Raw genomic sequence first — 26,050 nt, forward strand, 5'->3', positions numbered from 1 at the left:
TTTTTGGACGTTTGAATCTGGGGCGCTGTAAGCCTCCATTAGGTGGAGTTGTGTTGCTACCCCCTCTCCCCTTGGATCTCCACAAGTGTTGTGAGGACTCTAAAACTTCACCTGAGCCTCCCTCGGCATGAGGGTGAGTACATAAAGGCTGAATTTGCATGTTGGGTGCACTATCCCTTGAACAGGTGTGTAAATCCAGCAGCTACCGCTCGTTCATGGCAGAGTCACGGAAGACTAGGGGGGAGGGGCGAGCTAGCTCCGCTGTGTTTGATAACATTGTTGAACATAAACAGAAGAAACGCCCAACGGTGCTTAGCGTGCCTTTAACACCAATGTCTTGCTGCTTCACTTGGACTTGAACCTTTTGACCTCAAAATACTTGATACCTCGCTCCAAGTCCACAGATTAAAAAGTATGTTATTTAACTGTCCCACAAGTCAATTCATTTTCTGAATCAACTAAAATTAACGCTAGTCATGCCAAGCAGGTCAGTGCTTAAAGGACAACTTCGGTATTTCGGTAACTTCGGTATTTTTCCACATTTTTGTGTATGTGTGCGTATAATTCATGGGTACGACTCGTTCTAAAATTGGTTCAGTATTGAGCCGCGAAATGAGCTAAAACGGTAATGGGGGCAAATGCGTCCCATATAAAAGTGCTTTTTTTCACCACTGACCGGTTCAGATCGCCACTGCTCTCTCTCTCAATCTCTGTAAATAGCATATGGTAGCGGCCCTGGGGCAGTGGTGAGTGTGAATGAGTGGAGTCAGCTGTCAGTCAGTGTTGGAGCAGAAAGGCGGAAGTTGTCCCCGCTCTGTATTGTAAATGAGTATGTGTGTGTGAAGTGTGTGTTATGCTAGAAGAGTCAGAGGACGGAGTCTTTTACGGGCCCAGGTTGAAAAATACCGAAGTTGTCCTTTAAGTCTCTGGATCCATTTTGTTCGAACATATCCAACAGCATCCAATCAAATTGTAGGAGGGGAACCATTAAGAACTGACGTCGTGTTTCTGAGCACCATTTGGAAAAAATCATACCACAGATACTTAATTTAAAAAAACTATGGGTGGTCAACATAAAACAAACAGCAGTATGCAAAACGTGTGGGTCGAAAATTACAGAGACACATCTTCCAACAGACTTAACGAATAAAACAAATTTTAAAAAGCATTTAAGATTTTTAAAAATAATATGATTACTCTGTACTTAAAAGGGCATTGCACTTTATTTTATGACTTGTTGAGGACTTGAAACTTAAAGTTCAGAAGTACAGGACATGGAGCTTGACTTGGGACTTGAGTGCAAAGACTTGAGACTTACATGTGACTTGCTAAACAGTGACTTGTTCCCACCTCTGACATTTACTGCATAAAATGGAGCACTGTGCGAAAAAGAGTGATTTGTAAGACGTGGTTTTGGATGTTTGGTTGCTATTTACAGTTACACACACACACACACACACACACACACAGTCCCACTCACCATCTGGGACAGCAGTGCGAGTCTGGCTCTTCAGCCTCAGTGACGGCCTGAACCGTGTCCGATCGTTGAAGCTCCAGCTCTTCTGCACTTTGGCCGGGCTCCCTCCCATCAGCTCGGGGCCTCCTACCACCTCGTTGCCAGGGGAAGAGCGTTGGCGGTCGTTGATGGACGTCTGCCTGCTCTTCATGCTCTGACCACGGGGGCTCGCCATCCGGACCCGATCCTTAAAACTCAACTTCTGACTGCAGGGAGGGAGGGAAGAACCGAGCAGGAAAGAAGAGGATAGACGGATGTGGAAAGAGAGAGGGGAGAAAAACATTCACAGAAGCAAAGAGAAAGATTTGGGATGGGGGAGACAGAGGGAGCATGATGGAGGTGAGTATTCAGAGGCAGATGGATGGGGATGATGGGGAGAGTTCATGATGAAGTTGATAAAGAAAGAGTGTGTGGCAGAGGTCGGGGGTTGATAGAGAGACACAGGGAGAGGAAGAAAAAAAGGAGATGCTGTCAGCACCTATTTCCCCTCAGAGGGTGAGAAGAGTTCAGAGCACAGACACAGGGCAGCGTTCTGTCTTTCCCAACTGACATGCCCAAAACACTAGAACACAGCCAGATTGCCCACCAAGCAACCAAATAAAAATCCCTCAGTACTGGATCCTGAAGTGCTGCAGTCCTCACCCAATCATCTCATAATCTATTCATGTTCTGATTTTTAAAACAGAGTTAATGAGATTCTTACAGGCGATATGTGAAGCATGGTAACATCATCACTATATGAACTTTGAGACTGCCTTAAACAAATGAGACCAGTATTGAAAGATGCTTCAAACAGCCTCCACATGGTGTTTTTCCTAAGATTATTTTTGGGAAACGTTCTTCATTTTTCAGAGATTTTGACGGCAGCACGTGAATCAATGTTTAGTGGTAAATCCAAATAATTGAATAAGTACTTCACTGCTGGAAACATGGCCTTTTAATAAGATGCGGTAAAACCACGCAAATATTTTTGAAACTGGTGCCACAGAATCAGAGGAAAAAGGACACTTTTGCTCACGAGGGAGAAAACCTACAACTACCAGAATGCCGACAAATGCTCCTGCTGTTGAATGATGTAATGCGAACATGTCTGTTTGAAACAATAGTGGCCGGTTGGCAAGAAATGATCTTGCATTACAGTTAAACAGTGAGCTGAAACATGTTTCTGAAAACATGAGGCGAGAAATAGCCGATATAGTAACATCATTTCGATATATATTCAATCAGCACTGCCTAGATTTACCATTTGATTGGATTCCGATCTGAGTTTGAGAGGACTTTCACACCTGCCCTGTTTGGTTTGGTTCAATCAAACTCAAGTTCGTTTGCCCCCTCAGTGCGGTTTGTTTGAGCAGGTGTGAACACAGCAATCACACTCAGGTGCGCAGCAAAACAACCAGACTGAGACCTTCTTGAAGAGGTGGTCTCAGTCCGGTTACAAACGAACTCTGGTGCGGTTCGTTTGTGGTGAGAACGTGTTCCGACCTGGATCTGAACCAACTGCAGTCACATGACACATTGTTTGGGTTAAACATGAGCATGTTACAGTCCTGGAGGATTATTAATGTGCACCTCCTCCTGTACTGCCTTAATATGCACATTCAGCACATCCAATGCATCAAAACATTGTTTTCTAGTTGGAGCCGCGCCTCGTTTTCAAACTGTATGGTTTGACTAAAATGAACAATGACAGCAATATAGTCCACGATGAGCAGCGCTAAAATCAACCTGCGTAGTTGTCCCTCCATTGTGACATTAGAAAGTGTCACATCTATCTTGCAAGTGTACTCTTCTTCAACGTTTGCTTTACTTCCTGGATTTTTCCCGCATGGAAATTCTGACCAATCAAGAGCAGCTTTCTCACACAAGGCATTTGAGCTGGTCCGCTTGTAAATGCTGCCGTGAGAACACGAACCAACTCTAGGCAATTATACAACTTTGTAACAAAATTAGTCTCTGATTCAGACCAAAGGAGACAACTCTAGGTCTGAAAGCACCCTCAGATACAGACGGATTTCTGTCTTGATCTGCTTCTATACTCATTGTGTTGGCGGTGGCACCATGGGTGGCGGACAATAGAGCAGCCCAGGACTGAGTCCTAAAACTGTGAAAAATCCCATAGGGTTTTTGACGAGGGAACCAGAGCAATGCTAACTTCCGCGTCGGCCTACAAAAAAACGTCATCCCTGGAGCAATATGTGCAAAAACGCGGAAGTATAGCCTGTAATTTGAAACTCGTATGGCGGAATTTCATTGGGGCGAGGAGGGAAATCTTGGCATTGGTTGGACGGAGGGAAGTTTACCACAGTTCATTTACACATGCTATCCACATTGTTTTGATACAGAGCTAGCTGAAAAATGGCAACGTACCCTTTTAAAGATCCAATGGGATGCAACAGTAATGTGGTTTAAAAATGCAAAACACAAACTCTTTTAAGGTCTCAGTTGTTCACTGCAGTTACACCATAGTGTGACGGTTAAATATGCTACATAAAATAACTTTAAAATATATCTTTGGAATACTATTATATTATTATTAAGACCATACCATTACTCTTATTTTTACCACTTTGTATTCCTCTATCACTTCTTTTTCCCAGTTTAAACAATTAAAATACCATCAGCCACTGGAGAATAAAATGCATTTATGATGTTGATCTTTGTAGTAACCTTGCAGGGGCTGGTGGGGATGCAGAAAGTGCTAAATTAATGGGACTCACTGCAGTAAACTATAATGTTGCTAAGGCAAATATACAAGCATGCGATGCAGCAGAGAGAGATGCAGGGTTCCAACACATTTTCCATGCCACAGTTTCACAGTTTCCAAACCTCAGTGTCTCACCTGAATTTCAGTGTTTTAATCCGCTTTAATCTCTTTAACAGAAGTTGTTTATAGCTTGCACATTCAGAAAACTTCTAAAGACTTTGGGAAGTTGATTCACCATAATTTCCCAAACCTGGGCCTGTGCATTTTTTTCCTCACTTTCCCAGACTTGTGTGGGAACCTTATCCAACACTTCACAGCACATGACAATATTCACCAATGTTCAAGGCAGAAATAAGTATTAGAAACAGTGGAGAGCAGAACAGATCTTTATCTATCACTATTCTTTTTATCTCTGAGGGCTGACATGACTGTAAAGAGAAGTGCAGCAGTGATGCAGGAGGCATGCAGTAAAATAAGGAAAAGCTGCAATACCTATAGCCGTACACTGAAATGTGCACAATTATCACATATTTAAGGGGCATATTTAAGGTCCAACTGAAATCACATTTAGTTATCCCTTTTTGTCGTCAAAACACATGTTTTTAAATGAATTATTAATCTGTCTTTAATATCAAAAGGAGGAATAAAAGGTCTTTGAGGAAATATCAGAAATGATCCTTTTAGTCTCAGTTGGCTGGAGGGGCGTGTTGGTGTCTGTTTGATTGACAGACGTTGCAGGCTAGGCTCAGGCAGGGAACGAGAGATGACAGTGGTCAGGCGGCGTGTTGTTGACCACAACAGCATCTAACGGGATGGACGTGATATTTGCAGGTACATTAATATCTAAATAAAAATGAAGGCGTGTGTGTCCTTCGAGTTTCTCAACATCCAATTGAATTCATACTCTGTGGCTGCATTGCTGTGGACTAAAGGAAGTGTAGTGTTGAGTGCCAGTTCTTGAGATCTACAGGACATATTTATAAGTGGAGTGTTAATACCACCACAAGTACAGTGCTCTCCATCACTCACTACTGTATATTCAAGAGCAGATGAAGAAATAAAGACCAGGGAGACCAGAGACATATTCAAAATTTTAAGCATCAGCAATGTAGCTTTCGCAATGAATGTTTTTGTTCTCCAAAATAGCCGGGCTTTGACTCTTCTGAAGGCCACAAAATGTTCGTGGGAGCTGTAGTGGCTGTGCCAACATACTAAAGTTCCTAGGCCACCTAGTCTGTGAGGTGTCTCCGTTTTGACTCGTGTCTTCTTCCTTATTATACACTTAAACACTGCATAACACGGTCAAAAACGTATTACAATCCAAACCAGCACAGACTTCATGGCATCTTCACGCACAATCTCCTTCTGTCATGCCCACTGCCTTGTTGCAGCATACCTCGCGTAAATAACTTATGCCTGTAATCTAACGCAGAAATAAAGTCAATCTAAACATAGCCTTAGTATAGTCCACTTATATACAGTACTCAAAATACACAGAAACTGTAAACATAAATATAATCAGAACCTATATGATACGTCCTCAACATAGACGTCTTTACCAAATATAAATATGTGCATAAGTGATTCTTACGTGAGCTTTTGCACCTAAATGACGCACATGCTCTAGCATTGCTGGGGGATACAACTATAACTATGTCATGGCATGTGTACTGCTGAGGGCCATAGGAAGCACAGTGTCGAGTGTGCCATTGTTTGGATGAGAGGTTCTCGAAAAAGCTGCAAGCAGCAAAACTGGAGTACTGCCCTGGTGCTGTTTGACCTCCTGAGACCCCAATTTTTGTTTGGTTTGCATTTTTAATTTCTTCTAGCTATTTAGGATCAGTAGGATGTGATAAGTATTAAAAAAAAGAAACATTGTCAACAACGAGTACTTCCTAATTAACAGTGTCTTAGCTCTTCACTGTTGCTAAACTTGGTCAACTTTGTTGCCATATCAAACTACAAACATTATTAATCATAAAAAAAGAAGTTTCAATCATTAAATGTGATCAGGTTTCGGACCTTGTCCTCTTTTGTGTCTGGATCAGCTGCAGACTAATCTCTCAAGACAGATTCGGCAATTTACATTGTAGAATCTGTCGGCGGCCCTGTGCGAAAGACGACTACAGAGGGGGGTGCGGCTTTGAGTTTGAACAATGCTGCATTTAGCCAATCACAATGGAGGGGGCATGGCCGAGACTTGCAGGTGTCCCCAGGAAATGTGTACCTACAGAAACAGCAAGCTCCGCGTCCATGGCAACCGCTCCACCCAAAACGCCGTCTCGTCAACGTGAAAAAAATAGTTTTCCCAGTGGATGTCTTAGTTACAACATGATTGAGCTAACCGGAGCAATTTCATGTCGTATCTGACAACGGGAGACTTTTAACAGATGACGTCCTGATGTTAGCTTTGCTGCTGTTAGCTGTCCCTGTCAGCTGCAGCCACTGATGCTTTCTAGACATCGTGATTTCCCAAAACTGAATAAATACCACACATAGCAACACAAAACTGCTTTGCTAGCTCAATCATGTTGTAACTAAGATATCCGCTGGCAAAAATATTTTATTCACGGACCGTTTATTGGGAGGTATTCCGGGCATGTCCAACTGGGAGGAGACCTCGGGGCCGACCCAGGACACGCTGGAGGGATTACATCGCCCGGCTGGCCTGGGAGCGCCTCGGGGTTCCCTCGGAAGAGCTGACGGAGGTGGCTGGGGAGAGGACTGTCTGGGCTTCTTTGCTGAGGCTGCTGCCCCCACGACCCGGACCCGGATAAGCGGAGGACGACGAGACGAGATGAGACCGTTTATTAAGTTACTGAGTTGCTACAGACACTGCTAATGGGGCTAACAGCTAACGGTTAGCCCAGCTAATCTACGATAACCATGTTATTAATTACAAAACGTGCACACAGAAATAGTAATGTTTGTTCAATCATTGTGTTTATAGACTTTACAAACATCAGATTAGTCTAAATGGTGATATAGTGAGATGAAAAATGTGATATATATATATATATATATATACACACATCAAAACTCTGCTGGTTTTCTACCTGGAAGTATTTGTAAACAACGACGCGATTCCCTGGGGGCACCCCCAGAAGTGAAGGGGTTGAGCGATCCCCGAGGCCCCTGCACTTCCGTTAGTCGAAAAACTACAGGCAGTGCCTCCAGAGGTAAAGGAAGAAAAAAAAAAAATTTTTGTTTTTGTTTTTTGAACTGATGGATTTCCAGATTGGCTGCAGACTGACTTGGCAGAGATGGCTGCCATCTTGTTTCTACATGGATTAGTGTATTGTGCTCTTACTACCACCAGATGGCACAAAGGAGTGTCCACGCACAAGGACAACAGGTCTAAGCTAAGCAGAATGAAGTATAAAGTCAAGTAAAACCAAAATGCAATGTCCTCATACGAGGACACAGGGTGTCAGGGGGATAAAGTGCTGCAGCTGAGCAGTTTATTAGCTATCTCGCCTAAAAACTAGGCAAGCAATTAGCACACTTTTCCCCGGTGAATGTTTGCTTGGTTGTTTTTTCAGCAAACTACTGTGCTGGATAAGATGCATGTTTCTGTGTTAGATACAAATGAGACTTCAGCAGGAAAGCTAATGTGGGTTGTTGTCCTTGTGTTGTGTAGCAGACTGCTCTCGGGTTCAGTGTGACGTCTGCTCTGCCTGTGACAGAACGCTGATATTACTGCGTCACGTAAGATTTTATTGGCTGTATCGAAATAAGATCTCCAGACGGATACAGGAATGGTAGTCCTTTGAAAATAAACTATGTGAAACTGGTTTCAGCACCGGACGAGTGATTTACAGAGCGGATATGTGGTTTCAGTTGAACATTAAGGTGAACTGGGTCCAGCCCCATGAATTACTCATTTTATTTCCATTCCTTTTTGTTACATTGTCACAAAACCATTTTATCTTTTCAACTAATGGGACTGTAACATTTAAAAATTAAAGAATATGAGTTAATCAAAAGATATTCATGTGGCTGGACTCTGAGCAGTTTTAAAAAATATATAAAGTAAAGGGGAATTGTTTTGTTCAACTTATTACTCTGAGTTTTACCTTATTGAGAAAACTGACTCACATTTTCTTTTGCATAGGGATTTTAAATTAGAAATTATGAAGAATCATGGCAAGCAACATCCCATGATGCAGAGTTTTCAGGGTGTTAAGAGCTCTACATGCAGTTTGTTAGGCAGTAAAATCTGGTGCACTTTTCCTTTATGTCAAAAACTTACACCTTACATTTAAAACCCTGTCTACTCTTGCAGTGTAAAGATTAGTTTGGGTGGAATTCCCCTTTAATTTGACACATGGTAACAAAGACTTGTTTGCATTCGACAGGCAGCAGGCAGCATTGGTCGCCTCAGTCCTTCGTTGGATAAAAGGGATCGAGGAGGGAGCTAAGATGTAAGTTTCACCTCCATGCTATTAGTCAGTCATTCCCACAGGTTACTGAGCTAAGGGCAGGACAGAGAGGATGCTGGGTAGTACTGCAGGTACCTCCTATACTTCCGAGTGTACCTTCTGAAGAGCCTCCCATTACTTAGACCCTTACTAGAGCGAAGGAGGGAGATGGAGGAGGGAATGGACAGATAAAGGAGGAAGGAGATTAGAAGAGGAAGAAGAAGAGAAATTCTCTGCTGTCAATATCAATGTAAAGCAAATACACAGAGAGAGGGCAGAGGACATACACCAGGAAAGGATGGGAGTGGGTAAACAGAGAGGCAGAGGAAGGCAAACCCACCTGAGGTCCCTCATTTTGATGTGATTTCATGGCACACATCATAGTAGTGAAAGCTAGAGCTGGTTTTAAAGCACAACTCTCAACATTAACAACCTGGACTCTGTTTTTCTCGACCAATCCGACCAAACTCTCACCAGATGCTTCAGTGAGAAACTCCTCACATCGACTTTCCTGGGTTTGGCTCTCGAAATCACCTTCAAAGTCAACACAATGATTGTTCTGTGACGGCTGCCTGTGTGCCAGCAGTGTTGTGTTAAAATAGCCTCTAAAAATCAGGCTGCGCTCACATTCAATTTGTTGTTTCAAAGAAGTTCGGTGCTTTTGCCAGAGTGTCTGGTTTGCTTAGTTTGGTGTGAATGCTGTTATTTGAACAGTGCTGTCTTCTAAACAGCTCTTTTACAAACACACACAAGTGCAGCATAGTCTGGAATAAACCTTTTTTTTATTTTCCCATAAGGGGGGCGAGAAAAGCAGGTTTGAACACACATGATGAGAAATCATGTCCAGGTTGAAAATAGTCAGAGATACACTTTAAAGAAAAGGTCTGAATCACTTGAATGGACCGTACGAGGAGGCACACATGCACAAACACACCTGCCTACACACATAAACTCCAGATTAAAGCCCCATTAGCCTTTATTTCATGTTGCCTCTCTCTGCCAATACCCAGCACTCATGTGCTCAGCATGATGTCCACTGCTAGCACTTTGTGGTGCGCCGAATGTTTACTACTGCTGGTGTTTACAAGTCTGCTTAAACGAAAACCACCAGCCGTTTACCACGGCACCTACCGCCGCCGAGCAGCCGACAGTCTGTAAAACCACTAATAACACAGTGCTGTGTGTTCTCTCCGCGGAGGAGACGTTACAGAAAAGAAATAGCGTCATAAAAGGGTTCATAATTATGATTTCACAAGTGCAAATTGGGCTCATTGTAACAAAAGTTTCCAAGAAAGGAAAGCGTAATTAAACGCAGCCCTTTAAACCGAGGGATTTCTGGGGGATGAATGTTGCTATGGATGCAACAAAGCCTAATTAAATGTTGTTGTGTTTGAGGATGAGAAGCACATTTGTTTGTGTGTTTGACTGAGAGTATAAACTCATTTTCTTTATATGTATGTGTGTGTGTGTGTGTGTGTGTGTGGCGCTGTCTTCAGTTTAAATGCCTAAGAAGCTGCTGGCTCAATATAAGGCTCCCAAATGTTGCCAAAGAAGCGCTGCACTGTAAAAACTATACTAGCATAATTAAACTCACAAATCTCTCTCTGTCTTTTTCCCCTCTCTGAAATCCCCTATCTCCCCCCTCCTCTCCTCCTCCCCCCCTTTTTTTCGACTTCGCTCTGTCTCTCCTAGACTGTGTTTGATGAGTTATATAAATACCATCCCAATGGAAAAAGTGCGTCATGGTACAGACATGGTACAGACTCCTGTCTTTGAAGGCGTGTGCGCACACACACTCGTACACTCAACAAAGCCAGAGGAGCCCATCACGTTCCCTGCCTGAGAGTCAAGTGCAGAGAGCGAAACAGTAGTGAAATGAGGAGCAGAGATAAGGACAGCGATGGAGATGTATAGAAACAGTTGGAAAAGTGAGATAGGACTATAAAACAAAGAAAGCAGAGGAAAGGCGGCAATTGTACCTTCGCATGAGCTACTGTAACTCTTATGGTACTGTATTTGCTGTGTAGCTTCAGTCTACCTGTGTCTGATGTAAAAACATGTGTCTCTATCACTGCATCTCTTCCTGGGCTTTCTGTTTTTCAATTCAACACAAATCAATAACTATGTTTCCAGAGAGCGCCTGAAAGAGTGTAGATACTGTGTCACTCAAATGGTTAATAAATGTTGATCTGACACTTCTGGATTTGTTTTATCAGAACACGTCAACTTGTTTTTGCTTAAAAGGGGTAGTTCGGATTCTTTTAAGTGGAGTTGTACGGGCCAATAATCAATAGGCAGTGTGTGTTACATGCAGGAGATGTCAGTTGGCGTGCCTCCAGTTTGGGGAAGCAGGCAGGAGTCCTGTCACAGAAGCTATAAGCAATGTACTGCTGCAGACAGGGGGCAGCAGCAAAATGCATTTTAGCCACCTAAAAAAACATCAATTTAAATTTGATTGCTTTACCATTTAATTGGACAGGCTGTTTACAGCTTCAGTTCCCCATCTATTCTCTCACCAGACTCCATTGACAAAAAGAGTAATTTTACCTCGCTGAACACAAGAGTTGCTGACCCCCTCTTTGCCTCGATTGGTTAGTTTGTGCGTTATTGTGTGACTTCAATGAATCCAACTAACCTTTTTTAAACACAACAATAACACACAAAATAACACAAACAATGTGACTGATCGAGGCAGCAGTAGACCAGCAGCTCCTGTGTTCAGTGATGTTAAATTAGTGTTTTCTCAGTGGAGTCTGGCTTTGAAGAGACAGATATCCTCCTGAAACTCGAACTTTTGTTTGTAATGCATTTTTAATTTCTCCTAGCTATTTGGGATCAGTACGACCCAATAAGTATTAAAAACTCAACATTGTCAACGATATTTAAGTCCAAATGTCCTCAAATGAGACAACAATTAAGTCCCAGTGTCCTAAAACGAGTTACTGTTGCTAAAATTGGTCAAACATTACAAATCATAAATTAACAAGATGCAACCATTAAATGTGAGATGTGTCGGGACTGACTTGGCAGAAATGGCTGCCATCTTGTTTTTACATGGGTTAGTGTATTGTGCTCTTACTACCACTAGATGGCACAAAAAGTGTCCACGAACGAGGACAATAGGTCTGAGTTAAACGGAAATTTCGGTTTATTTCAACCCGTCTCCTATCGTCCTAAATTTGTTTCAAGTGACTAGTGACATAAAAATAATAGTTAGCATGTTAGCCGTTAGCCTAGATACAGCCGTAGTGTCAGACCTGTTAAAACGTAAGTGAACGGGCATCCCTTCAAGTGCAAAGTTAGTCCACTAAACAAGCTTTTTCTCCACAAAGACCGCCTCATATCGTTAGGATAAATGTCAGAGAACATATAGAAAACGACATGTAAACGTGTTGTCTTACCTTACCGGTGTGGTGCCATGTTTGTTTACCATCTTGCTCTGCTTTCCAAAGCGCAGCCGAAATATCGCGAGATCAAGCAGCAACAGCTGGAAGGCAGAACCGGACAGTAGCCTGAAAAGTTCATTCATTTATTTTATGAAAGATTTATAGAATAATGGCTGACTTTTTGCCAGACTTCGACTTTGTGGAGGAGAATTTGATTTTGCAGAGTTTGATGGCCGCCCTTATTTATTTGAGCCAGAATATGCTGACGAAGAGCTTTGTGAAATTGAAGAACGGAGGAGGAGAGAGAGAGAGAGAGGCGCAACAGGTAACGTTAGAGGACGAGAGAGGAGGAATGGCTGCTGCAAGGCTGCGTAGCTCTGGAGATTGGTGGTGTACCTGTGAATGCTGTGCCCACAGAAGAGGAATGCCTCTGTTGCAAGGAATGGGACCGGTTGCAGCCTTATTTTCAAGGTCTGGATGTGACCGAGGACGAGACACCTCCACCTGGAGTAGTATCCAGCTGGGCTTTATCTAGAGCTCGCGAGATATATTTCGGCCACACTTTGGAAAGCAGAGCTAGATGGTAAACAAACATGGCACCACGCCGGTAAGGTAAGACAACACGTTTACATATCGTTTTCTATATGTTCTCTGACATTTATTCTAACGATATGAGGCGGTCTTTGTGGACTAACTTTGCACTTGAAGGTCGCCCGTTCACTTACATTTTAACAGGTCTGATGCTACTATGTGCTAGGCTAACGGCTAACATGCTAACTATTATTTTTATGTCACTAGTCACTTGAAACAAATTTAGGACGATAGGAGACAGGTTGAAATAAACTGAAATTTCCCTTTAAGTAGAATGAAGTATAAGGTCAAGTAAACCCAAAATGTGATGTCCACGTATGAGGACACAGGGTCTCAGGAGGATATAACAGCTTCATTTCTGAATCAGAAATCTCTGGCTGATGGTAAAGCATTAAAAATATTCAAAATATGAAGTGACATAAAAAGATAACTTAATTGTGACACGACAAGAGAATTTACCTGAGAAATCTTTCCAAAAAGTGTTAGAGTTTTCTCTCCCCATGGTTATAAAATTTTGTCCATCTTAACCATTTTATTATTATAATTTATTTTACATAGATCCTTAAGATCCTCTGGAATCACAATCCCCATCACTATATTCTAAATATATCATACAGTTAAAGCAATGTTGAATTTTTTAGGTGGTTAAAATATGTTTTGCTGCTGCCTAAGTCCACAGCAGTTCATTGCTGAGCGTCTGTGTCTGTACTCCTGTCTGCTTCTCCAAACTGGGGGCCTGCCAACAGACATCTACTGTATGTAATACACTGACTATGGATAAGTACCTTATACAACCCCACTTTAAAAGGTACAAACTATGTCTTAACTTTCCACTATGCATATGCTAGTCCCTTTATATTCTATACCATAGTACTGCAGGTCCAGGTCATACTGGTTAAAAACTACAACAACATCAGCATAAGTCAAAATAACTGCCTGGATTTTCTCCAGTCAGGGTGAATTTGTTCTAAAGGGCAAAATAAGGGTTCAGTCATTCACTCAATCAATAAATCAATAAACCAAGCACCAAATCACTATGTCACAACCCTTTGATGGCGGACACAATCTTCAATTAATCCACTACCCATTCACTATTACCGGGTAAATGTCACTAAGCAATCAGTTCATCATTTATTGGCGAAGAGACCTGAGGGACCCAATCTGGAAATCTGATGAATGAACCAAAAAAATAGACGAAACAAGCCCACAAACCAGATTACAGCAGATATCACAGCAATGAAAAACACATTAGGCATATTATTGAATTATTATTACATCACATGTTGAGTGTTTGTGTTTGTGTCTTTGGAGGAGTGAGCTGAGAGTCATACAAACCTGTAAGTAGTCTCGCCCTGCTCTTTCCTTCAAGGGTTAGTGGGATAAAAAGGAGGAGACAAAGGGAAAGAAATCAGTATTCCAGCAGATTAAAAATAGCACGATACAGATTTTTCCACTAATGGATATGGGAGGCATCCAGCCAAAAAGGAAACAAAAAGAAAGAAACTTTAATTCAATGGGGTTAATTATTTACAAGCACATGCAAGCTATGGCCATGCACAGTACGGCTGAGTGCTAGCTGAATGATAGACACGAATATCAAAAAGGTATACAGTACAGGCCAAAAGTTTGGACACACCTTCTCATTCAATGCGTTTTCTTTATTTTCATGACTATTTACATTGTAGATTCTCACTGAAGGCATCAAAACTATGAATGAACACGTGGAGTTATGTACTTAACAAAAAAAGGTGAAATAACTGAAAACATGTTTTATATTCTAGTTTCTTCAAAATAGCCACCCTTTGCTCTGATTACTGCTTTGCACACTCTTGGCATTCTCTCCATGAGCTTCAAGAGGTAGTCACCTGAAATGGTTTCCACTTCACAGGTGTGCCTTATCAGGGTTAATTAGTGGAATTTCTTGCTTTATCAATGGGGTTGGGACCATCAGTTGTGTTGTGCAGAAGTCAGGTTAATACACAGCCGACAGCCCTATTGGACAACTGTTAAAATTCATATTATGGCAAGAACCAATCAGCTAACTAAAGAAAAACGAGTGGCCATCATTACTTTAAGAAATGAAGGTCAGTCAGTCCGGAAAATTGCGAAAACTTTAAATGTGTCCCCAAGTGGAGTCGCAAAAACCATCAAGCGCTACAACGAAACTGGCACACATGAGGACCGACCCAGGAAAGGAAGACCAAAAGTCACCTCTGCTTCTGAGGATAAGTTCATCCGAGTCACCAGCCTCAGAAATCGCAAGTTAACAGCAGCTCAGATCAGAGACCAGATGAATGCCACACAGAGTTCTAGCAGCAGACCCATCTCTAGAACAACTGTTAAGAGGAGACTGCGCCAATCAGGCCTTCATGGTCAAATAGCTGCTAGGAAACCACTGCTAAGGAGAGGCAACAAGCAGAAGAGATTTGTTTGGGCCAAGAAACACAAGGAATGGACATTAGACCAGTGGAAATCTGTGCTTTGGTCTGATGAGTCCAAATTTGAGATCTTTGGTTCCAACCGCTGTGTCTTTGTGAGACGCAGAAAAGGTGAACGGATGGATTCCACATGCCTGGTTCCCACTGTGAAGCATGGAGGAGGAGGTGTGATGGTGTGGGGGTGTTTTGCTGGTGACACTGTTGGGGATTTATTCAAAATTGAAGGCACACTGAACCAGCATGGCTACCACAGCATCCTGCAGCGACATGCCATCCCATCCGGTTTGCGTTTAGTTGGACGATCATTTATTTTTCAACAGGACAATGACCCCAAACACACCTCCAGGCTGTGTAAGGGCTATTTGACCAAGAAGGAGAGTGATGGAGTGCTGCGGCAGATGACCTGGCCTCCACAGTCACCGGACCTGAACCCAATCGAGATGGTTTGGGGTGAGCTGGACCGCAGAGTGAAGGCAAAGGGGCTAACAAGTGCTAAACACCTCTGGGAACTCCTTCAAGACTGTTGGAAAACCATTTCAGGTGACTACCTCTTGAAGCTCATGGAGAGAATGCCAAGAGTGTGCAAAGCAGTAATCAGAGCAAAGGGTGGCTATTTTGAAGAAACTAGAATATAAAACATGTTTTCAGTTATTTCACCTTTTTTTGGTTAAGTACATAACTCCACATGTGTTCATTCATAGTTTTGATGCCTTCAGTGAGAATCTACAATGTAAATAGTCATGAAAATAAAGAAAACGCATTGAATGAGAAGGTGTGTCCAAACTTTTGGCCTGTACTGTATGTGGTGTGTGAAAGCAGGAATGGTAATTTGCCTAATTGTTCACTCTCCAAAAATGTAGAGTAACACCAGCCCAGTCACCAGAAGTACACTGTATTGTATTATATATCGTATCATATTGAATATATCAATCTAATCGTACCACACCATAATATATCGTACATTGTATCATATCGTCTATTGTATCATATCACATCGTATTGTATTGTATATTGTATATTGTATCGTATATTGTATCATATCACATCGTATCATATCGTATAATGTATCATATTGTATATTGTATTATATTGTCATTGTATTATATCACATCACATCGTATTGTATCGTATATTGTATCATATCATATCATATATTGTATTGTATAATTTTGTCTGCCGTATCATATCACATCATATTATATCGTATAATGTATCATATCGTCTATTGTATCATATCACATCATATCATATCGTATAATGTATCATATTGTATATTGTATTATATCATCATTGTATCATATCACATCGTATTGTATCGTATATTGTATCATATCGTATATTGTATTGTATAATTTTGTCTATCGTATCATATCATATCGTCTATTGTATCATATCACATCACATCGTACTGTATCGTATATTGTATTGTATATCGTATAATTTTGTCTATCGTATAATATCACATCATATTATATCGTATATTGTATCATATCGTATCATATCGTATTGTATTGTATATTGTATCATATCATATATTGTATTGTATATCGTATAATTTTGTCTATTGTATCATATCACATCATATCATATCGCCTATTGTATCATATCACATTGTATTGTATCGTATATTGTATCGTATATCATAAAATTTTGTCTATCATATCATATCACATCATATCGTATCATTTCGTCTATCATATCATATCACATCGTATTGTATCATATACTGTAACATATCACATATCGTATCGCATCATCTGGAGGTTTAGTAGTTGGTGGATGGCGTGACACCTTGGTGAGGTGCCTGCCAAGCTGCAGACTACTGTTCAGCGCCAACAAATAACAAAAACAACTGTGTTTCAACAACCTGTTGTTGTTTTTCCTGCAGCTTTTTGGGCTTTATACATGGGTGTTTTTTCCTGACCCGTCACTGTTTTTCCACCAAGGATACTACTACAAAAAGCGGTTGTTTTCTACCGAGCAATCGCTGCATTTCCTCTTGTGATAGTGGATATTTTAGGCCAAAACATGATCTTTTCTGAACCATAACTCAGTGGTTTTTGTGCCTAAACCTAACCACATGTTAACAAACATAAAGATGCAATGTACCTGGGGTTTGTAGAAACGTACAATGCCAACATTTTTTTTCTGACATATGGGTTGGGCAACACAATTGTTACTGAACTACTAAACTTAAACTGCCAAAAGTGAAGTGAAAAAACACTACTGTTGAATTGGCCTTGGTCTGCACATCTGTTTGTAAGAACTTTACTGACATGTGTGGCATTTTCAACAATAAACATTTATAGAACTTCCAGTGTGCCACTAAGAAAGGCCTTTAACTGTCTGAATGTGTACAGGGTGTTAAAGATCATGCGCACAAAGCAAACCATCCCAGACTGGAGAAAAAAAGGTTTCTACAGGTACACTGATGACAGAATATCTGCTGAGTCACACAGTGGAAAAAGAGTCAAAGCTACACTGATGGAGAGAAGCAGATGGAGATGATGGAGAAGAGATGAGGAGAAGGGGCTGAGCAGCAGCGGCCATGTTTGTAAGTCTGTAAGTTGTTACCTACTTGGCGGGGCTGCAGGTATGCAACGCCTTCAAATGAGGCTTCCAGGTAGCAATGGAAACCGAGTTCTCATCAGCAGCATAACTACGCCAGACACACTACGTGCAGAGTTGACAGGATAAATAAAATAATGATAAATGAAACAATTAAAAGGATAAAGTGTGGGAGGAAAAACGGGGCGAGGGAGGGAACATATAAATTGGGTAGGAAGTGAGAAAAGGAAGGTGAGGAGGGAAAAAAAGAAAAAGCCGATTAGTTTTTTGGGGTAGTGTTGATGCATTGTGTTTGGGGGTTGTTGGAGGGAAGTGAGAGGCGGTGATGGTGGTGCCGCTGGTGGTGGTGCTGGTGGTGGTGGGGATACATGCCTGAGGGGGGGAAGGGCGCTTTGGTAGTGGTGCCAGGTGGCTCTGAGGTAGGGACGAGCACCGTCGGTGGAGTACAGACGCCAAGCCGCCTGAGTGTGGGGAGGGAGCAAAGATGGACAAGACACACATTCAGACGTACACACACACACACACAAACACATAGACATGACACAGATGACACAATGGCTCAAACACAGTGAGGAAAAAAGAACATGTAGCATACACAGAGCGTTTCAGAGGATGTAACTAGCTGGCAGCCATATTGGAGGTCCAGTCTCCATCCATCTCAGGGTGCTTTCACACCTGCCCCGTTTGGTTTCGTTCAATCGAACTCAAGTTCGTTTGCCCCCTAAGTGCGGTTCATTCACAACCAATGCATCAAAACATTGTTTTCTAGTTGAAGCCGCGCCTCGAACCAACTCTAGACAATTATGCAACTTTATAACAAAATTAGTCCCTGATTCGGACCAAAGCAAGACAATTCTAGGTCTGAAAGCACCCTTAGGTAACATTTAACACCAGTCAGAGCCAGTCACCAGCCCAGTCACCAGAAAAAGGTGTTGGCATTATACGTGTTTGCAAACTCCAAATAGGCTAAAACTGCGAAATTTCTTACTTCTATTCTAAAGTGTTGTGAGCTGACTTTGTCATCAGAAGGTGGAAAAGACGGTGGATGACGCACCACCTGGTTGAGACAGCTGCCAAAGTACAGACGGTTGTGTTTAAGCAAGTCATTGCTGCATTTTGATCGGCCTTATAGGCTACAAATGTGACCGAGTTTTCATCTGTGTCTTAGGTCCCAAATGTAGGTGTTTCATGACTACCCATCAGCGTGTTTCCAACAGCTTTATAGGCTCCAAATGTGAGTGTTTCATAGCGTACATTGGTGTGTTTCCATTGGGTTCTTAGGCTCCAAACGTGGGTGACCTACAGACGCAAACCGGTTGTGTTTAAGCAAGTCATTGCTGCATTTTGATCGGCCTTATAGGCTACAGATGTGGGTGTTACGTGCCGAGTTCTTTGTGTGTTTTCATCTGTGTCTTAGGTCCCAAAAGTTGGTGTTTCGTGGCAAACCATCAGCATGTTTCCAACAGCTTTATAGGCTCCAAACGTGGGTGTTTTGTAGCAACCCATTGGCGGGGATAGTGGCATGAAAAGCAGTTGTTTTTTACTAAGACATTGCTGCTTGTCTTGCCTAAATTGTGCCCCTAAAATTCGGAATTTTAAACGAATACATGATCTTTACCCAACTATAACCCAGTTGGTTTTGTGCCTAAACCTAAATGTACTTTAACCACAGTGCTGAAACATAAAGTTTCAATAAATCCGCTACATAATAATGTGCAAATGTAATGTATCTGTGGTTTGCAGAAACGTACAATATCAACATTTTTCTGGCACTTGGGTTAAGTCTAATGTTCCATGCCTGTTTGAAAGTTAAATCATGGCTGTGACAGATGGGTTAGACTGAGCAAACAGAACATCTACGGACATGTTGTGCTCACCAGACTTTTGCTATTAGTCAAGATGCAACTGCAGTTAGAGGTTTTGACTCCAGCTAAAGTTACGTAAATGTAATTTAGAACATGGACACACACCATTCTGTTTATGGGTGTCTGCATATACGGAAGTGTTCACACGTTTGTCACTGAGTACAGTCTGCAGGTCATAAATTTCGGGCTGCATGTCATGTTGACCCTCATGTGGAAACAAATGTACCCGATTCTTCAGAAATGACCTACATCCACTACATTTATTTTAACAGGTTGTTTCCTTTTTGTTTTGAATCATTATTAACTTGCAGCCAACTGGACCTCTCCAGTGGCACCAGGTGTGGTTACAAGATTTGTGACACGACTGGAAAGTCTTTATATAAACACTTAACACAGACAGGGTGGGAAATTAACACCGGCCACTTGCCAAATGTTGGTCAATTTTAGCTGTTGGTACTTACGCTACTCCAGAGACTACTTTGAAGTCATTTGGAGATTCAGTTTTGCTCTAAAAATACAGTTGGTAGGTAAATATTTATAGCAGGTGAAATTTTGAATTGACCGGCTGCCGAGGCTGAAGACAGTGGTAATATCCTGCCCTGCACACTGAGAGACACACACACACAACACACAGTGGTTCAAAGCAGAGAGAGCTGCGTGAGATGGGGGAGTGAAGTGACGGGCAGAATGTCATCAACATATTTAACACATCAAAGCCGCTTCCAAGTTTCCTTTTACCTGCTGAGGAAAATGTTATAAGCTTGGCAGACAACAGACAGTGACCAGGTGCTTGATACAAAGCCAATAAAACAGAAACAAGATCAACACACGCAGGATTAATTGCTCCCTTAGTGGGTTATTTAGGATCAACTGGGCTCCAACTGGTCTTTGTCAAGCGTAGCAAATGATGGGTGTTTCTAACAAGGAAAACCATGTTTAGATTTCATTCATTATTCACATGAATATGTAAGAAAATATCTCACTGATTTCAAACTGAGATCTGCAGCAACACACGGTGAGACAATCAGAGGGGTTTTAACAAATCCCCACTTTACCCACGTCTTCTACACCACTTATTTGGAAGTGAAACAAAAACAAATGTACACTACTGTCCTCTTTAATAAACCACTGTTTTATAATGCTGCATGTGCATCACTGACATGGACTGTATAAATGAAGTGCATGTGGCCACTGGGTTTAAAGAGTGATGTCAATGCAGAAAGCACCTCAAACCCGCATTCTATTTAATGGCCAGGAGGGGGCGACTCCACTGGTTGCAAGAAAAGTGCAATTATATTGAAGTGTATGAGAAACTGACCCTACTGCTCACTTGATTTATAACCCTAGTAAGCATTTTTCTATTGAGTTTATGGTCTAAATTGTTAGTTTTAACGCCTCTTCAATACATCATGGTGGTCATTTTGTAAATTATGGTCCCGTTTAGGGTGAAATAGACAATGCCAAGTCGCCACCAATCGATCAGGATAAAGGCATAACAATGCGTAATCTCCTCATTTCAACCCTCTCTTCCAAATATGGCCACTTCTGCCTCCGAAACTTCAGAATGGCGATGGCCATAATGAAAAACTCAAGGCTTTAAACAGTAGTCCACAAACCAATGGGTGACATCCTGGTGGCTACATCCACTTCTTCTACACTGTCTATGATTACTAAGGTAAGTGCTGTAGGGTCAGTTTGATGCTTCACTGAAACACATGATGTATAACTAGGAAATTACGGTAAAACTGTACGCACATCCCTGTAATCTCCATTTACTGTAGCATCCCGTAAATGACAACATACCATTGGTGGGACCAAGTCATTGTTTTGCAAGTCACAAATAAGTCTCAAATCTTTGTACTCAAGTCCCATGTCAAGACTGACAAGTCGTAATTCAAACCCCAAGTCCTAAACTTTGAGTTTTGAGTCCTTAGCAAGTCAAAATGTGCTCCTCACTAAATGGAATGGCAATTTATCAGCAGATTAATAATATATATATAACAGGATCAATTATACAGAAGTAATATGCGTAACAAAGGCGAATGTACGTTTATATTAGTAAGTATTATAATTACACAAAATGTGTTTTGTTCATTCACTTCATTTGAATAGGGGCTTGAGTTACATGTATATTGTTGTAGTTGATGGAGGATTTTGTTTTCACCTCTTGCTGTCAGAGTTGTCAGGTATAAACGTAGATCGCCTCCAAAGATATCCACAGTCTGGGCCTCTTTATATAAACACAGCGCAGACAACACTGGAGTCCACTGGTTACATATATTGATTTTACAAAAATTGTGAATGCTTCTAAAAATGTGTTGGCTTTTTGTGTTAAAACAAGTTTGTTGGAGAAGTAGTATTGACACTGTATGTTTATAGCATGTAGCACTGATAACCAGTACCAGAACAGAATGAAGTTTTTGTGTTTGTCCTGTCTTGTAGTATTTAACTCATCTCATATTGGAAAAATGTTTAAAACTTTCTCTTTCCAGATGGGCTTGGGGGAAGATATCAAGTATTTTCAAGTCAAAAGTGCTCAAGTCCAACTGAAGTCATGAGTCTGTGCTTAAGTCCGAGTGAAGTCATGTAAGTCCAAGCCCAGTTGCAAGTGTTTTTTGATATGGTCAAGTAGAATCTTAATTCATCAAATTTGTGACTTGAGGCTGATTCAAGTCCAAGTCATGTGACTCGAGCCCACACCTATGGTATTCAAACAAGTAGTGAAGTTGATGACTTCCATTATTTACACTCTGTAGTGACTTTCATCATGTGATAGGTCTTTGCTTAAACAATTGACACAATGCATTATGGGATACTGAGGCCATATATATTTGCCTACATTCACCCTTCATTAGGACTTGGATGTAATCCTCAACAACAGACGGTTTGGGTAACAGTTTAGATTTTCAGGTTTATTTATGCTTTCCTTTTCTTACCCTTGTTCATTCCAGTTGCTGCTAATAATTCATGTATCCCCCCCCCGATTGTTATGTACGTACATTCTTGTGTGTCCACTCTTGCCTTTTTATGTGTTTTTGCTTGCTGTACAACAGATTGCCCTCCAGGGACAAAATAAAGTTGAACTTCCAAATATGCAGTTTCGAAAACTGGGTTAATTGCAGTGTTTTGGACTTGATTGCTCGTGTTGCTGGCCCCAAGAATATTTTGCTAAAGCTGTGTCTGACAGCTGCTACACAACATACTATATCCCTGCGTTTTTGACAATAACATTTTTTATATTTTTTTGTCATAACTGATAGAAATGATGACCTGAGATAAAACAATGAGGCTCAGACTGTACAAATTTGGATTTTCCTGAAGGACAAAAGATAACACCATAGCAGGTGCTCTATTTGATGGATAAACTCCTAAAAGTAGGTCAAGGTAGCTCATACAGAGGAGGACAGAACACACACACACACACACACACACACACACACACAAAGAAACAAACACTCTAAAACACACGTGCAAACACAGAGAAACACACACGTACAATCGCACACACACTCCACAGCAGATATTTATTGTTCATTAGAAAGTAATACAGCTGGTCTTGTCTATTACAATGACTGACGGCTTGGAGGAGCGTCTACCCAGGGACTGATCGCCATGGAAACGGCTCATAAATCCCAGCAGTGTGTGTTGCTGTTGGACCTGAGAGACGGTGGCGTGCCTCACACACCCTTAGTCATCATCGGCTGCACACCCTGACAGCCCAGAGATGGGCAAAACACACACACACACTCTCACACACTTGTATTAAGTACACTCTTAATGAAACACCTTTACTCTGATAGGATGAGAGATGGTGAAACTACCCGTACACACACTTCAATATATTTCTAGCCAGAGTTTAAAGAGTGGACACACACACACACACACTCATGCCTCTATTCAGACACAGAGACACAGTGAGAGGCTATGAGACAGGACACACACACATTCATGTAAAAACATGCTTTGTATTGCATTCACACTGGTCCTCAGCTGCTGCAACAGAGACTCATGTGTTTGCTGTGTGTGTGTGTGTCTACCTGGATGAGGCTCGCAGCTGGGTTCCTCCTCTTTTCAAAGTGCTTCTGTCGATGCTGCTCCTGCACCTTCAGGGCAAAACCTGACCCAAGGATGCCCTGAACACACACACACACACACACACACGCAAACACACACAGAGTTTTAAACTTGTAGAAATTTCCCCAATGACATAACATGGTCCCTGCTCCTGTTAGCATTAGCTTTCTGGAGCTTTGAGGAAATAAATTTAATCAGTGGTGTTGTATTGTGTGTTTGTATTTGACTCACAGCTGGCAGAGCGAAGAAGGAGATCCCCAGCAGAGCAAAACCGGCTGATAATAACCGTCCTGTCCACGTCTGCGGAGTCTTGTCGCCGTAGCCAATAGTTGTCAGGGTGATCTGAAGGATCAGAGGTCAGTGGTCACGTAACCATGGCTTTGTCAGAAATCTGTCCTTGCCTCACTCCTTCAATGCTCCATATATACATTTAATACAATATAGTGGGCAGTAAACTGCAATTTCTGATTCCTGTGAATCATCATTCAGTGTCACCACTGACGCCTGCAGTCGTCCATGACTGTAATTTTTGCATCAGTGAAATAGGGCGCTCTGCATTCAGACAGTCAAATGAAATGGTGACATGAAACACAGTGCACAAAATGGTGATAAAAGAGTGACGGAGAGGTGTGCTATTTTCTTCTTCTATGAAATCTTCAATGGATTTGTGAGCAAATCTAACACACAAGCTGTTTCTTGCAGACATCCATGGACATACTACATTTAGCAAATTTGTATTATATATTGTATTGGTTTTTTTCCACTAATTACTTGACTTCAGAGGTCAAGGGGGAAAAATGCAAAGTAATAAAAGAGGAGAGCTGATATTACAGAGTCTAGTGTTTCTTATTTTTTACTAAAACATCCAATTAAGTCACAATGCATTATCTAACGTGTTTATTAACCTTGATTACTTCCCAACACTATGAGTCAACCACACAACTAGATAAAAAGCTTAGAGACCTTGTAAGTGCCATCGTCATGATGAATCAATTAGCTTTTATGCTACAACGCAACATTTGTTGATTTTTCAAACCCAAGTCTCAACAGCATTAAGAGGACGGTTCATCCCTAAATCAAAAATTCATATTTTGCCTCTTACCTGTAGTGCTATTTATCAGTCTAGATTTCTTTTTTGGTAGAGTTGCCAAGTGTTGCCGAGTGTGAGATATCGACCATAGAGATGTCTGCATTCTCTCCAGTATAATGGAACTACTGTAGCTGGCTTGTGGTGCTCAAGTGGTAAAGAATACATTTGAAGAACTCAACAGCAATGTCTCTTTCCAGAAACCATGACCCGATTACTCAAGATAATCCACAGACCTTGCCGTGAGCCGTTTCATGTAGGAACTATTTTCTTTCTACTGAGCTACACCTGCCAAACGAGTCACCATTCAGAAGGAAGAGTGCATCTACTCATGGATGAAAGGCTCGTGCTCATCACAGTACATCAATGGTGTTCTCCTCAGCACAGCTATAACATTAGCTAGCTCAGTGGTGCTAGGTGAGCTAGCCATAAGCCCTGTTTCCACCGAGTAGTACCGCACAGGTCAGTTCAGTACTCCTTTACCAATCGAACCATTCTGTACCGTCCCCATGTTTGGTCCCACCTCTGTTGGGGTACCCAGCACACAGATCTGGTACTAAAAGGTGGAGCTGTGAACACTGCAGTCTGATGGGTCAGTAGAGGACGGTCACTCTGCTCAGGGCTGAGTTGTGTCTGGTTTTGAGGCTCATGTAACCACTGTTCATACTGTGCAGAGTTTTATTAGTAAACTGTAACTATAAAATGAAAGGATGTTTTGCTGCCTCTCACAGCAGCTGGAGTCTGAGAAAAAATAACTTCATTCAGTGGGCCGACTACCGGCATATATCCCAATACTCACTGGAGAAAAGAAAAAGCGTTGTGGAGCGTCGTTCCTGTGGGCTCCAGCAACACTAAACCCCTGAGCTTGCCTGAGAAGGACTAAATGTACAAACCTGCTATTTTTAAATATCCCATGGAGAGAGACTCTCACTGCAGCCCGTTTTATTTTGTTCTGAAAATGTTGGTGTGCAGCCTCGTTCTGTGGACGATAAACCAGGTGCAGACTGATAAAGGAGGAAATACAGTGAGTGCTGGACGGAGCAGTGAGTGACAACAACCCCGCCCACATTTAAGAGTACTGTTTGCAGTGGAAACGCTAAGTGGACCTAGGGTCTAGGTACCACTTTGGTTCCAAAGGTACCATACTGAAAGTGTTTGATGGAAACAGGGCTATAGACGCATGCTTCCTTCTGTGCAGTGAAATGGGTAGCGGGTGTAGTTCAGTAGAAGGAAAATAGTTCCTGCATGAAACTGCTCACAACAAGGTGGATTATCTTGTGTAACTGGGTCATGATTTCTGGAAAGAGACATTGCTGTTGACATTGGCTTTGAGCACCACAATCCATAGAGCCATCTAGTTCCATTATATTAGAGGGAGGACAGACATCTCTACAGCC

At 41.7% G+C, this 26,050-nt stretch overlaps 1 protein-coding gene across 5 annotated transcripts in view; it reads right to left on the reverse strand.

The window, feature by feature from the left end:
- The window catches only part of kcnq5a (potassium voltage-gated channel, KQT-like subfamily, member 5a), a 160,645-nt gene that overhangs the window by 17,974 nt on the left and 116,621 nt on the right, over positions 1 to 26,050 (reverse strand). For 2 of the 5 annotated variants that reach the window (XM_078160662.1, XM_033613299.2), the window contains exons 6-11: positions 23,798 to 23,908; positions 23,530 to 23,625; positions 17,638 to 17,732; positions 13,957 to 13,983; positions 8,741 to 8,794; positions 1,481 to 1,722 (exon numbers count right to left, since the gene is read on the reverse strand). In XM_078160662.1, coding sequence (XP_078016788.1) covers positions 1,481 to 1,722; positions 8,741 to 8,794; positions 13,957 to 13,983; positions 17,638 to 17,732; positions 23,530 to 23,625; positions 23,798 to 23,908 — 625 coding nt within the window. Of the gene's footprint in view, positions 1 to 1,480; positions 1,723 to 8,740; positions 8,795 to 13,956; positions 13,984 to 17,637; positions 17,733 to 17,999; positions 18,089 to 23,529; positions 23,626 to 23,797; positions 23,909 to 26,050 lie in introns of all 5 variants that reach the window. The other 3 variants (XM_033613298.2, XM_033613300.2, XM_033613301.2) reach the window with 2 other exon arrangements.

The sequence above is a fragment of the Epinephelus lanceolatus genome, chromosome 17, assembly GCF_041903045.1.
Source record: "Epinephelus lanceolatus isolate andai-2023 chromosome 17, ASM4190304v1, whole genome shotgun sequence".
Taxonomy (NCBI): Eukaryota; Metazoa; Chordata; class Actinopteri; order Perciformes; family Serranidae; genus Epinephelus; species Epinephelus lanceolatus.